This window comes from Corvus cornix, chromosome 2 (genome assembly GCF_000738735.6).
Source record: "Corvus cornix cornix isolate S_Up_H32 chromosome 2, ASM73873v5, whole genome shotgun sequence".
In the NCBI taxonomy this organism is placed as follows: Eukaryota; Metazoa; Chordata; class Aves; order Passeriformes; family Corvidae; genus Corvus; species Corvus cornix.
Window position 1 is genome coordinate 17217166 of NC_046333.1, and position 12438 is coordinate 17229603.

Here is a 12438-nt window from a genome sequence, read left to right on the forward strand (position 1 = left end):
ATTTTTACTCCTGAGCTTTTCCTCAAAGCCTGAAAGCTGCCTTGATCCAGCTCAGCTCTAGGGAAAGATCTGTTACATGGCAGAGCTCAGAAGAAAGCTGCCACACTTTGTCCATCTAGAGGGAAGCTGTGGATAGTCAGAAAAAATACAAGATGGGTAGCCTGAATTTTGGAGATGGCTGTTAGCACCTCTGTGCTACTAAAACAAGGCTTCGCTAATCAGCGGATCAAGCTGCTGATTATGTGATCAAGCAAGGAGAGAGTGATAACACTGTTGTCAATTCATCACCAGCTACTTCCATCTAAATTGTCAGTTCAGTAGTTAAACTAAACATTTTACAAAATAGGGCTGATTTATCACCTTCCAGTCAGAAGCACAGAACCAAACACAGAGGTGTTACTTCAGTAAAGGAGCTAAGGTAACTCAAATTGTCATTCCACTTTTCTCTGCCATTCGAGCACTTAAACCTTTCCTGTTATGGCCAGTTTTAAATAGGTTGGATATTTATTGTGTTGAACTCTTTTAAACTGCATGTGTGGGAGGGGAGGGTTTCTGAGGGAAAATGCTGCACATGTAATAGTCCCTGATGGCTTTCCAAAACAAGTTAACATTGTTTGACCTAAAGTGAATAAACCCTCAGCAGAACTGAGACCGATGACTTTATCTGTTAGACTCTGGCTCCTCAAATGAAAGGATGTAGATAGTTTAAGTGAATGCAGAAAATAGTGCAGTGATTTTATTTCCCTCGACCTTTAAAAAATTAGGAAATCCTCTGTAAACAGCCACAGCATCTTCAGAAACATTGTCACTGTTGTTATTCCACAGTGACAGTTTCCAACAGCAAAGCATGAAAAACAAGTTTTGCTTTGCTCATGGTTTCAGAGTGTGTCAGTAGATTTTCATTGCTAGGAACCCAAGTTAAAAGTATTAAGTGACTTCTGCTGGGCTCCTCCTAACCATAACCTTGCTTGCTCAAATTTTATACTGCAACCCATTCTCCTGGGCTCACTGAATTATACTTGAAATGACTTTTGTCCCTGGCTGGATGCTAGTAAATACTTGCAGGCTTGAACAACTTTGTATTTCTTTACAGAGTACCAAATTTGTGGTCTGAGCTGAAATACTAATGCTGCAAACCCACCAAAATGTATCCAACTCCAGTCAGAACAGCAGGGATGATTAGTGTTGAACAGCTGAGGCTTACTGCTGTAAAAGCTGTGCCAGCCTGCCTTGGTGCACATTGGTAGCCTCACACAAACACTTCTGGGTCCAGCTCAGGAAGACTGGCGATGGATCAGGGATGCTGGCCAGGAGAAACAATCATCTTGCTGTCCAATTCTGGCTTCTCTTTGTGCTTCGGACATTGCTATCCTGTCCACATCAGGAGCAGCATCCTGACAGACACAGATCTCCCTTAACACCTCAGCTTTGTTATCTGAGAAGACTACACTGAGGAGTGTAAGACACATCATCTGAGACACAACATAGGTTTTCACAACATAGGTAGCTGGTTCCCACTGCCAGAAGCCAAATGGCTTCTTTCTCCCTACAGTGCAGCAGGATAAGAACTAGATGCCCAGACTTCCACCCAAGCTGCAATGTTACTCTCTGTTGGCACTCCCAGGCAGTGATTTTCCCTGAGAATACTCTTGCAGAATACTGTATGTGCTTAAAATGGTGTCACTTCTAGGAGGTATTGCCTAACACCCTGTGACTGATTGAGACGGCTGACTGAAGCTTCAGGATGTCAAAATCCTCTCTTTACTATAGACCCAGTGATAGGCCTCGCTGCAGTTCTCTTTGGCGGTGTTCTGGAGCACTTTAAAAGCATCAGTGTCTGGGGCCAAGTGAGATAGGTGTGATCTCCTGTGAAGATTTAAATAAAAGAAAGGAGACACATTTGTAAGGGTTTGGTGTAAAAGGGGAGGCAAGATGTAGGCATGGCAGCAATGACATTTATTTCTGTTTCCTGAGTGTTGGTTGATAGGTACATCCATGAAGTGAAAGGGGAATATTGTGGTATGGTTACCAAGAAAACAGCCATCACTACTGATGTCTAGGATGAATACTGTACTAGTGCTGGACAAGAAACAGATGCCTGTATCATGTCTGAATCATAGGAATTTCAATGCAGGAATCTGTAAAGCTAATGCAGTTGCAGACAATGGTCATGTTACTGTGGAGCTATAGTAATGATTTAATGGCTTTTACACGTCTAGGAGGGTCTGACTACTATCTGCAGTATCTTGGAAATACCAATGAATGAAAAATATATGTGTAATCCACTCCTCAAACTCTCATGCTGGGGAGAATCTGTTGAATCATTCTCGGCCACCTGTCAGCATCCTCGGGGAGTGGGGATGTTGTTAGTGGTGAAAAGTCTGTAGTCAGGCACACTACACGTGCTTGCAAACACTTCCTGGGAAGCAGTAATATTTCTTATGTTCAAAACAAAGAACATAGCAGAGATGTCTAGGTTTAGCCTGAACATCTCAAAGCAGGCCTTGATTGTGAGATTAAAGCCACTAGTGACTATAACAGAAATGCTTATCAGAACGATCATTACCTCAGCAGCTCCTACAAGTGACAGTTTCTGAGGGCAAAATTCAGTACAAACATCTACTTGCCTGAGGCGCATCTCCACCCACTCACTCTTCCTTTCATCCCTAAACTCAGGCCCTGTTAAACTTGGACCTTTTCCTACTTAACTTTTCAGACTTCTCCTTAGGAGAGAAGTCCTTATTCCAGCACAAAATACTCAAGATTTACTGCTGTCTCTCACTGCTGCCTATCTAATCTATTTTACTCAGGTATTCCACTCTAATCTAATCTAATCTAATCTAATCTAAAGAGTCCTGTAAAAAACCTGTTCTCACTTTAAGTTCCTTTTCTCTCTACTCCTGTTGTTGTCTAACCCAAAGGTTGGGCATTTGGGACTGGCTATGGCTGAGCCTCCTCAGTGCCTCTGGCACCTCAGGTCTGACATATCATGGTGTGCTGCAGGTGGTGAAAAATGAGAGAGCCCTCAAGATGGCAAGGACAACAGAACTGCTTGGCAAATGAATTGCTTCACCTAGGTGCAGGTTACAAGTCTATACACTTGTGCATGTGAGAGAAAAGCATGCCCCTGTGCCCTGCCAGAGGCAGGTGCTATGCACCATCTGGAAAGGAGGCAGGTACCTAAAACATATTTAGTATAATGAAATTCAGTCCTCCAGTCTACCTGGCCCAGTGAATTTTGATGTCCACAAATTAGCCTCTAGAATATCTATATTCTCAACACATCAACACATTCATTCAGCAGGTGATAGTTTAAGAAGATAGAGCCCAATAATTGTGCCACCACTGACCCAGCAGAATGGGCAGAACAGAAAGACTGAGCACACCTTAGCCCCCAGACTGCAGGACAGGCTGACGTCTGCCTACCTTGGCAATTTAAATTAGCTGCTAGACTTTGCACTGAAGTGGCTGAGATGCACTCAAAGATGTCTGCAGCAGCTCTCCTGTGGGGATGATGCTCTTTAGCAAGGAGTGATAATAAACAGTAGGATGGTGTTAACACTTTAAGCTGCTGCAGCTGCCTGCTAAGCGAGTATGTGTCAACACCTTCAGACTGGAAGGTGAGAAAGTGAAATTATAGCTTTCAGTTACCCTTTCTGATTTTGCAACCTCTTTCATTAAATTACCTTCAAGGATGATTAAGGAACTCAAAGGTTTTGCTTATGTGTTATGAACCCAAGATACGGAGCACATTTCTGAAAGTTTGTGTCCTTAAGCTTTTATTGTAACTATGACACCATATTTACAATGAAAAATTACAGCAAGATAGTCTTATACAGGAAAGCCCTAAAAACACCCCAGTGTCTTGAACAAAAACTTCTCAGACTGAAAAAACAGAACACTGTAATATGAGGAAGAAAATTAAGTACACAGTTTAACAAAGGTTTGAGTAGCCTGAATTTTCTTTTGATAATTACACGAATATAAATGTCTCAGAGTCAATAATGAGATCTAATCCCTCAACCCAGCAATGAAGTAATATGTGATTCTAGGATCAAATTTTCTTCTGGGATATTTTCATCTCCCCGTTAAAGTTTGAAAATTAAAGCTAGAGAAATTGATTGGCAATGTAAAAAAAGTGAAACTGGAAGATTTGCCTCTGTATTGATGTAGCTATGTTGATATAGAGACTTGTTAGATACTATAGTCAGAGTCCACTTGTAGTTCAATCTCTCCAAGGCATTTTGTAAATCTGACAACATTCTATATGGGTATTAGTTATGATGCTAATTTAGATTTGGAGTAAGTACTGTGGCTACCATAGAAAAAAAATACTATTATGAATACAGGAACTGATTTTGTATACATCATGGATTCTTGATGGTGTTCTGCAGATTGGCATGATGACTCCTATGCAAAGAACAGTAGGCAGCTGAGCACACAGCTACACTTCTTGGTTCTGTTTGATAACAGAATCTCAACAGAAGTGCCTCAACTGTTCCCCTTCTCCACCCTTCAAAAATGTCAAGTGATTTTAATTCTGGTCTTTTCAACTTCTTCACAACCATTGTGCAAACTATATTATAACAGTTTTTTTTCTAGGTCTGGATAGCAAACAAATCTTTCAATGTTGTAGGACAGTGTGAAATTATTAGGGAGCTGGGCAGAACCCTCCTGTAGATTGCCAGCTGGACAGCAGTATGCTTATTCAAAACATCCGTATGTAATCTCTGGGCCAGATCAGGTTCAGGCACAAAGTAGTCTTTAACACCAGAAATTTATGAGGAACTCAAATTCAGAAACTACCACACATTTTTAACTATCTATACGCCTAATGAAATCCACAGCAACACACAGTATTGTAGGCAAGCACCTGAATCAGTGTGACAGGCTGTGAGTTGTAACACCCTTTTAAACTTACCAGACGTGACCTTGGTTGACAATAATTAGCATATGGGCCTTGAGACTTTTCCTCCAGCTACTGGAAGTAAGCTCGTTCTCCAATTCTCTGGATACCAGTATTCATCCCTGATGATGCAAGTTGCTGATGGATAACCAGGGCAGTCACCTCTTTTCAGAGATTACAATCTCATGGTCAAGGGTAGCACAGTAAAAAAAAACCACAACCCAAAACATTACTATTGTTTTCAGAACACAAACTAGACACAACCTTTCATGTCACTCAGTTCTTTACCAATTCTTGCAAATGCTGTTTTTCTTTGTTCCCTTTCACAGAAACCTTATTTGTCCAGCCTCTACGCTAGAAAACACCATTCTAAACACCGAAAAGAAATTCAAAATCACACACTCCGATGATGATAAAGCATAGAAAATGTTTACATTTACCGCCTTCGCGGCTACAACAAAACCAAGGTCCTCCCGCCACTCGCCCAGGGGCGGCCCAAGACTTCGGCCGGGACCGTCCAAAGCCAGCCGAGAGGCGGTCGCGGTCCCGGTCCTCCCGAAGCCAGGTGCAGGTGGAGCTGGCGGCAGAAGCACCAAATCCTGCATTAGGGCGGAAAGTCTGAGATCGGTGCTGTGTGAACACCCCCGAAAACGCCCAGGGTAGCGGCAGCAAACGCCGCCGCCCCAGGCCGTGCTGGCGGGCGGGGGCCGGCGGGGCTGTGCGCTCCCCGGCCGCAGGGCGGGTGCCCTGGACGGCAGCCGGGAGCCAGTTCCTGCCCTCGCGGTGTCGTCTGAGAAGGTGGGTGGATTTTTGGAGGGAAGAGAAAGCGCCAGCCGGGAGGCAGGGGAAGGGGACATGCTCCCCACCGGCAGAGGCAGCGGGAGCCGCCAGCGCCGGGAACGCCGCGGCGGGGGAAGGGGCAGGAGCCCCGCGGGCCGCCGAGTAAGAGGGGCCGGCTGGAGGGGCCGTGGGGCGGCGCAGCCGCCCTTCGTGGAGTCGCGTTGCCGGCCCGGTGGGCTGGGGCGGTGGTCACCCCTGTTCTTGTCAGGGCGGGGGCGGCCTGCGGCGCTGGGACGGACCCGGGGCCTGCCCGGGGATGGGTTGTAACGGGACGGGGCAGAAGGGGCGCCGTGCTAGGGCCCGGGGAAGCGATCGCGGTGAGCGGCACGGGGGAGGCGGCAGAGCCGCGCACAGCCCTCCGCGTTCGGGCAGGCGCTGGCTGGAGTGCCCCGCCGAGCCCGGGCCGGTGCCCAGGTAGCCGGGGGAGCCCTGGGAGGAGCCCAGGGGGGCGTAACCGGCGCGGCGCGATGGCCCCAGCGCCGAGACGCCCTAATTGCCGCCGGCGGGGCCGCAGCGGCCGCCGGCTGCCGCTGTCGAAGCGAAGCAACGTCTGTGCGGGGGGAGGCCCAAGGGAGGGGCGCGGGCGGGGCGTGGGGCGCGGTGGTCTGATCGCGAACGGCTCCGGCTACGTAGTCGGGGGGAGGGAGCCGCCTGCGAGCGGGGCAGACCCGCGTAGGAGACAAAAGCTCGGCACGGCCTCGGTGCTGCCGGAGAGGTCTTTTGTTGCCACTTCTTCATCAGGGCTTGTGCGCTTTCTGCTGCCGCCGTCCGCCCCGGCACGCCGCTGGATGCAGTCGGGGCGGGAATCGTGAGCAGGCGGCGGCTTCCGCCCGGCCTGCAGAGCGAGCGGCCCCTCGGCCCCCGGTCCCGTCCTCCTCCTCTACCAGTTGATCAAAGTTCAGCTGGGCCGGGAGCGGCCCTACCGCCCCGCCGGCCGGGGCTGCCTAAACAGCGCTGCTCCCTCCGTCCTCGCTCCCTCCGGCGGCGTGTAGCGAAGTAGGAGGGAGGGGACGCCTCCCGCCTCTCCCCGCTTGCCCTCTCCTCCCCGCGGCTGGAGCTCTGGATAGGAGGAGCCGGAGGAAGAGGAAGATGACGAGTGGGTGCAATTAGCCTAACAAGGGACGGGCGGCGGAGGCGGTGGCGGCCCCCGCGCCGAGGACTGACACATCTGCTCTCTCTTCTCCTCCAGCCATGAAGGCAGAAGCCGGGGAGCGTAGCTGAAGCCCAGGGTCGTTCGGGTACTCTTCCCTATGGCAACCGCGTGAAGGGGCCGACCCCCGTCCCCCGGCGGCGGGGCTGGGCTGGCCGAGCCTCGCCTGGTGTGCGCGAGTGGCTCTGGCGTTGGCTCCCGCCTCTCGTCCCTTCCCTTCCCCGATGTGGGCTCCAGAGGATTTGTGCCTCCTTTGTAACCGGGAATGAAATAATGGCGACCCGGTGGGCAGCGGGGCTACCCGGCGGAGATGGAGACAACGAGCCCCCTCCGGGCGGCGGCAGCGGCGCCGGCGGCCAGGTAGGAGCGGCGGAGGCGGGCGGGGCGCGGGCCGTGCCGGGCGGCCGCCTCCCGCCGCGGGGAACGGCTTGGCTGGAGCGGGCTTAATGGCCGCTCCCTCCCGCTCTCCCTCCCTCCAGCTCTCCCTCCCTCCCACTCTTCCTGCCCGCCCGCCCCGGAGTTGCTGGGAGTTGGACGCTGGGAGTGGTGCGGCTCCCCAGCAGCGGAGGGGAGGCAGCCGCCCGGCCGAGCGCTCGCCGCGCACTCGGGGCACCGCTCCCGGGCCGGGCGGCGGCTCCGCTTCCCGCCCTGCGGAGCCGCCGCCGCCCTGGCCCTCGGGACGGAGGTTTCCCCGGGGCCGCCCCCTGGGCCCCTCGCCCCCCTTCCGGCCCCGCGGGCAGAGCCTGGCGTGTCGCTCCCACGCCCAACCTGCCCGTCCTGGAGGAGCGCTTCGCTGGGCGCTCAGGGGTACGGCTGCGTTCCTGTCACATTACTGCCGTGATGATTTTTAGTAGAAATCAGGGTCTGGCCTCTGTCTGCTTGTACCCTGTGCTTGCCATTCTCCTGTCTATCCGCAGCAGCTTATATTAAGGATATTTCTGTCCATAGCAGTTGTTGCTGGAACGATCCTCTGTGTGTTTAGTTCAGAAACTTAATAGCATGCCCTATGGTGGCACCATTGCATGTTTTGACTTGTAAGACAAAGTTTTTAACACAGAACCGTGTCTGATCCTTCTGTGCTCCCTATTAGCAGTAATAAATGTCTCTGAAAAAACCATGAACTTCAGATTCAACAAAATACATATAACAGTTTCAGTAGACTAGTTTTAAGATTTCTCTTAAACTTTATTTACAAAGACAAACTTGATTCTGTATTTCTCAAAGTTAGAGTATGTAAGTTGTGCTGAAGAAAAAGCTGATTTAAATCTGTGTAGGGCTATGAGATATATGCCCTTTATGTAGGTATTCCCCCTTTTGTTTCCTGAAGTTGAAATACAATTGAGTGATTTTTAAACATACAGAACTTTAATTTAAAAGTCCGGGTAATTTTTGGATTGGTTGTGGTTTTTTGTTGTGTGGTTTTTGTGTTTTTGTGTTGTTGGTTTTTTTTTTTTCCTTAGGACACTGGGTTTTGGTTTACTGCTATCTTGAATTCACCCTTTTGCCTTCGTCTGAAAGTGTTACATATGGTATTGTAGGGTTTTCTTTTCTGCTATCACCTCAATTAAGAGATTCACACAGTCTCTTAAAGTCAGGTGGGTTGGGTGAGGATGAAACTGGAGTCTTAAGTAAGAGCAGAGAAGATGTAAAGGCTCTGTGATAAAATACAGCTGAAAAACAGTTGCATGTTTGGAGAACCTGTTCTTCAATAGTTCAGATAGTGTGGGAAGAAGGAGAAGACCACATGTCTAGGGGTAAAAATGAGTATCTGCTTTTTAATTCTGTCATATTGAAACTTCTGGGCTTTGGCACTGGCTCTTGTCATAATCTACCTCTCCCTACGGTGGTAAGCCCTAACAAGGTCTGTGGCGCTTTCGTTTCGGAGCTCATCATGTTAAAGCTGTCTAATTGGGGACTACTAATAGGTGTGGAATTGCAAAATGGACTGCTCTGCCTGTTCTTTTGCCAGGCACTTACATGTTAGAGTTAAAATGTAACTGGTAGAAAATGCGCTCAGACGGGTGATTGCCTTGATCAGAGCAGGCCTGATGTAATCTTTGCTTGAACTTAGACGGCCCTAGTGAATGTATGATCAAGGTTGCCGTGCGTTCTCCGTTGCCTTCGGTAATATTGCTGCATGTCTTAAAGTTCAGTTTATTTTCTTACAACTTTATTTTCCTAGATTTGTGTAAAATGCCAAGAGAGTGAGGATTTGTGGCTTGGCATCTGCTCTCTCAGTTCAGTTGATGGAGTAGTTCCTGTGTACAGTGCTTCTTGTGCTATATGTGAACAAATCCTTCTAATTGAAGTCTCTCTTGCTGGTATTGAACAGTAAGAATGGCTTTTCTGTTTAAAAAATGAGAAAACACCTTTAAGGAAAGACAATTACTATTAAAAAGGGACTTCTAGTTTTCAAAAAAATTGCTGCAGTTGCTGCAGGGGTTTGTAGTGTTCTAGCACTGATCTGCAAGGTATTAGCAATTTTGGGAAATGATTAATGGTTTTGGGATACTGGATCCCATATGGTGTTTGCATTATAATGCAGTAATTAGGTGATCCACATTGAATGTTTAGGTGTAGACCTGTACAGACAGCAGGTTGTCATGAGGAAGACTCCAAGCATAGCTGTTGTTCACTACAGTCAAGGGAGTTGCAACAGAAATTAGGCTTTTCGATCAGTTTAAGGTTTTGGAAATGCACAACTGTAATCATCAAGGTTTGAGCAAGAACTGAAAAACTTGTCCTCTAGCTTCAAGATCAGTGGTCAGACTAAGAAAGGGAATGTCTGACTGAGAAGTGGTGCTTCTGTGAATCTTTGTGTACACAGGTAGGAGAATAGAGGACATGCGATTTGAGTCGTCTGGGGATACTGCGTATGTTGGTCAATAATTGTGTTTTGTTTTGGACGCCTGCCTACTCTGATATTAAGTTCCGTTTGGTCATGCCTTGCCACGTTTTCTGTTTTTATTTTTACTTCCTTTTTTTTTGGTTTTCCCTTTGACACCATACCTAGTGGTCTTTCTCCCTTCAGAGCCCCTTCACTGAAACGATTGTTGCGAACAAAGATTGCACGTTCAGGCTTGCAGGCTCCGTCTGAGCATGGAGCGCCTGCTCAAAGGGACAGGTCACGTATTCTGCGCTCCTGGGGGAGCTGGCAGAGAGGGCCAGGGACTCTCAGGGCTGTTTGCCATTCTGTTTGAAATCTGACACACGTTTACAAATGGAAGAACTGCTGGGCTTATGTTCATAAGGACAGATAAGTGAGAGCGTGTTCTTTCTGGCTTTTAGATTAATAAGCGTTGGCTATCTCTGTTCTGTCAGGTTGTAGTGGTGTTTTGCTGGAGAGTTTAAGCCCTGCTGAGATACAGCCAGTACTGCTTCAGTCACAACATCCCACAGGCCTGTCCAGGTTTGAGGCTGGAACTGGTGTCTTCATTAGTGTAAATTTAATTTTCCGTCCTTTTGCCTGTAAAAGCACAACAAAAAGTGCTTTTATTTTTTGGGGGTTTTTTTGCTTTTCTATTCCTACTGTTTTGCATTTAAAGAATTGCTGTGTCTCTTTGTGGTATAGTTTACTGTTAATCTGTATTAAAATTACATTCAGAACATTAAATGCAGGTTGAAGAAAATATAAGCAACAGTGTTTGTGGCCTTAAAAGCCAAGTTTTATTCTTAACAATGCTATTTCCTCGGTTTATGAATACTAAAAATACTTTATCAAATAATTTTATTAAGACTGGTATTTTTCTTTTGGTTTTGTGACATGTTTTTGTTTTGCTTATCAGGTGAGTTGTTAGGAATAGTGAACAGTCTTTAGTGATTCCCCAGAGCTTCTGTGTTTGTCAAAAGTTAGGAATACCTTTCCAAAGACTTCTGTAAAATTAAAAGAGGTTTATCAGTACTTGCTTTGTAATCACAACTGTTCAATTTCAGAGAAGAAGAAAACCCCGCAATATTCTCACTCCTACACCTTATCAGAGAGAGCACAACTGCGTAAACTGAGGAGAAGCATGTGCTGGGTCAGGAACCAGGGAAGGGCAATGGTGGCACTAAAAATAGAAAATCATTTGCCTTCTTGCTAACAATAATGAATAGATTGTTTACTATTTTAACAGCCCGGTTGGGATAACATTGGTAAACTTCAAGTGGTGACTCCCAGGTGTTACATCTCTCTACTATCCGAGCAGAATGTCAGTCTTTCTGTAGTTATGCCTGTAAACATGTGAACTGTTCTGGAACTCTCTGCTGTTGGGTACTGGTGCTTTTTCTATGCCTGATACTCAGACACTGGAAGGTTTAATCGTAATGTTAAAGATCAGAATTAGAGAAATCCATTTGTAAGATTTTATATGTCAAATAGTACACAATACTGGTTGTTAGAAGTGTACATTACTTAGATGATAGAGAATTCTGCCCAAAGCTTCTGTTAAATAAATTCAGTATAAATACCAGCCTTACCAGGAGTTTTGGTTGAAGCTGTTTAAAAAGCTTGAGTCAAATCCTGTTTAATCATGCAAGCATAACGCTGACTTCTGGTCTGATTTATGTCAGCATAAGCCTAGGGTAATTTGACAAAACATGGACCTCTTCCATGAGGAAATGTTACGTATTTGATAAGTGACAATATGAAGCAGGAAGTCGTTCCTTCAAGGAAAGGAAAACATCTTCTTTGCATTCCAGTGTAACTGCATTTGATGTGGTTTTCTAAAGTAACTTCTTGCTTCCCAGTGGTACGAGTTTGTTGATTGTACCACTTTGGTATAATTGTCTGGAAAAAAAAACCTTTTGCAAGAGAAATGCAGTGGACTCAGAGTATCTTGAACTGTGTATGAAATAATTGCATTTATTGCATGCTGTATATGCATTATACAGCTAAACCTTTTTCTTTAGCAGGTTTGACAAACATCAAAGCACTAAGTTGAGTTTCTTCTCTCTATAGGCTATTTTTAATAATTTTTATCATTAAGATGCAAAAATAACGTCCGCTACTTCAGACATTATTTCATGTCATTTGTGTTTACTTAACACGCAAAAACAATTGAGAGAACAATGGAGTTAGGGAAGAGGAGGTTTTTTTATCTTGCTGTATGCATTTGTGATCTTGTCCCTCTTGTACCTTTGAAAACATCTTACTGTAGGTGGAAAATGAAATCATAGCTGAACAGTATGGGCTCTGAAAAGAGTAAAAGATGGTATTTTTTTTCTTTAATTCCCTGACTACGTACATATGTGGCTGTGTAGATGATGACTGTAATATAAACATGTGTAACCTGTGAGCCTTACTAAAAAAAATACTACTTTTCTAAGGAAGTCTAAGTGGCACTGTTAGGTTAAGCTGTTAGGAGTATATACTGGTCCTCTGAAGCTGATGTTTTGGTTTTTTTCTCTGATAACAACTGGAAGAAAAAATTGAGATTTTCTAGCATTCAGAGGTTGTGTGCTATTCTTCCTGGCAGTTGTTTGTGTGTTAAATTGCGTAGAATAGGAAAAAATTACGAAATGATGTTAAATGAAAACAAGATTGATTTCTTGTGGTTAACAA

The 12438-nt window shown here is 46.2% G+C and overlaps 1 protein-coding gene across 5 annotated transcripts in view; it reads left to right on the plus strand.

Moving 5' to 3' along the window:
• Nucleotides 1–5685: 5685 nt before the first annotated feature.
• The window catches only part of ARHGAP21 (Rho GTPase activating protein 21), a 120971-nt gene continuing 114218 nt past the window's right edge, over nucleotides 5686–12438 (plus strand). For 2 of the 5 annotated variants that reach the window (XM_039548496.1, XM_039548499.1), the window contains exon 1: nucleotides 6850–7256. In XM_039548496.1, the coding sequence (XP_039404430.1) occupies nucleotides 7170–7256 (87 nt within the window). In that variant the 5' untranslated portion in view covers nucleotides 6850–7169. The other 3 variants (XM_039548498.1, XM_039548497.1, XM_039548500.1) reach the window with 3 other exon arrangements.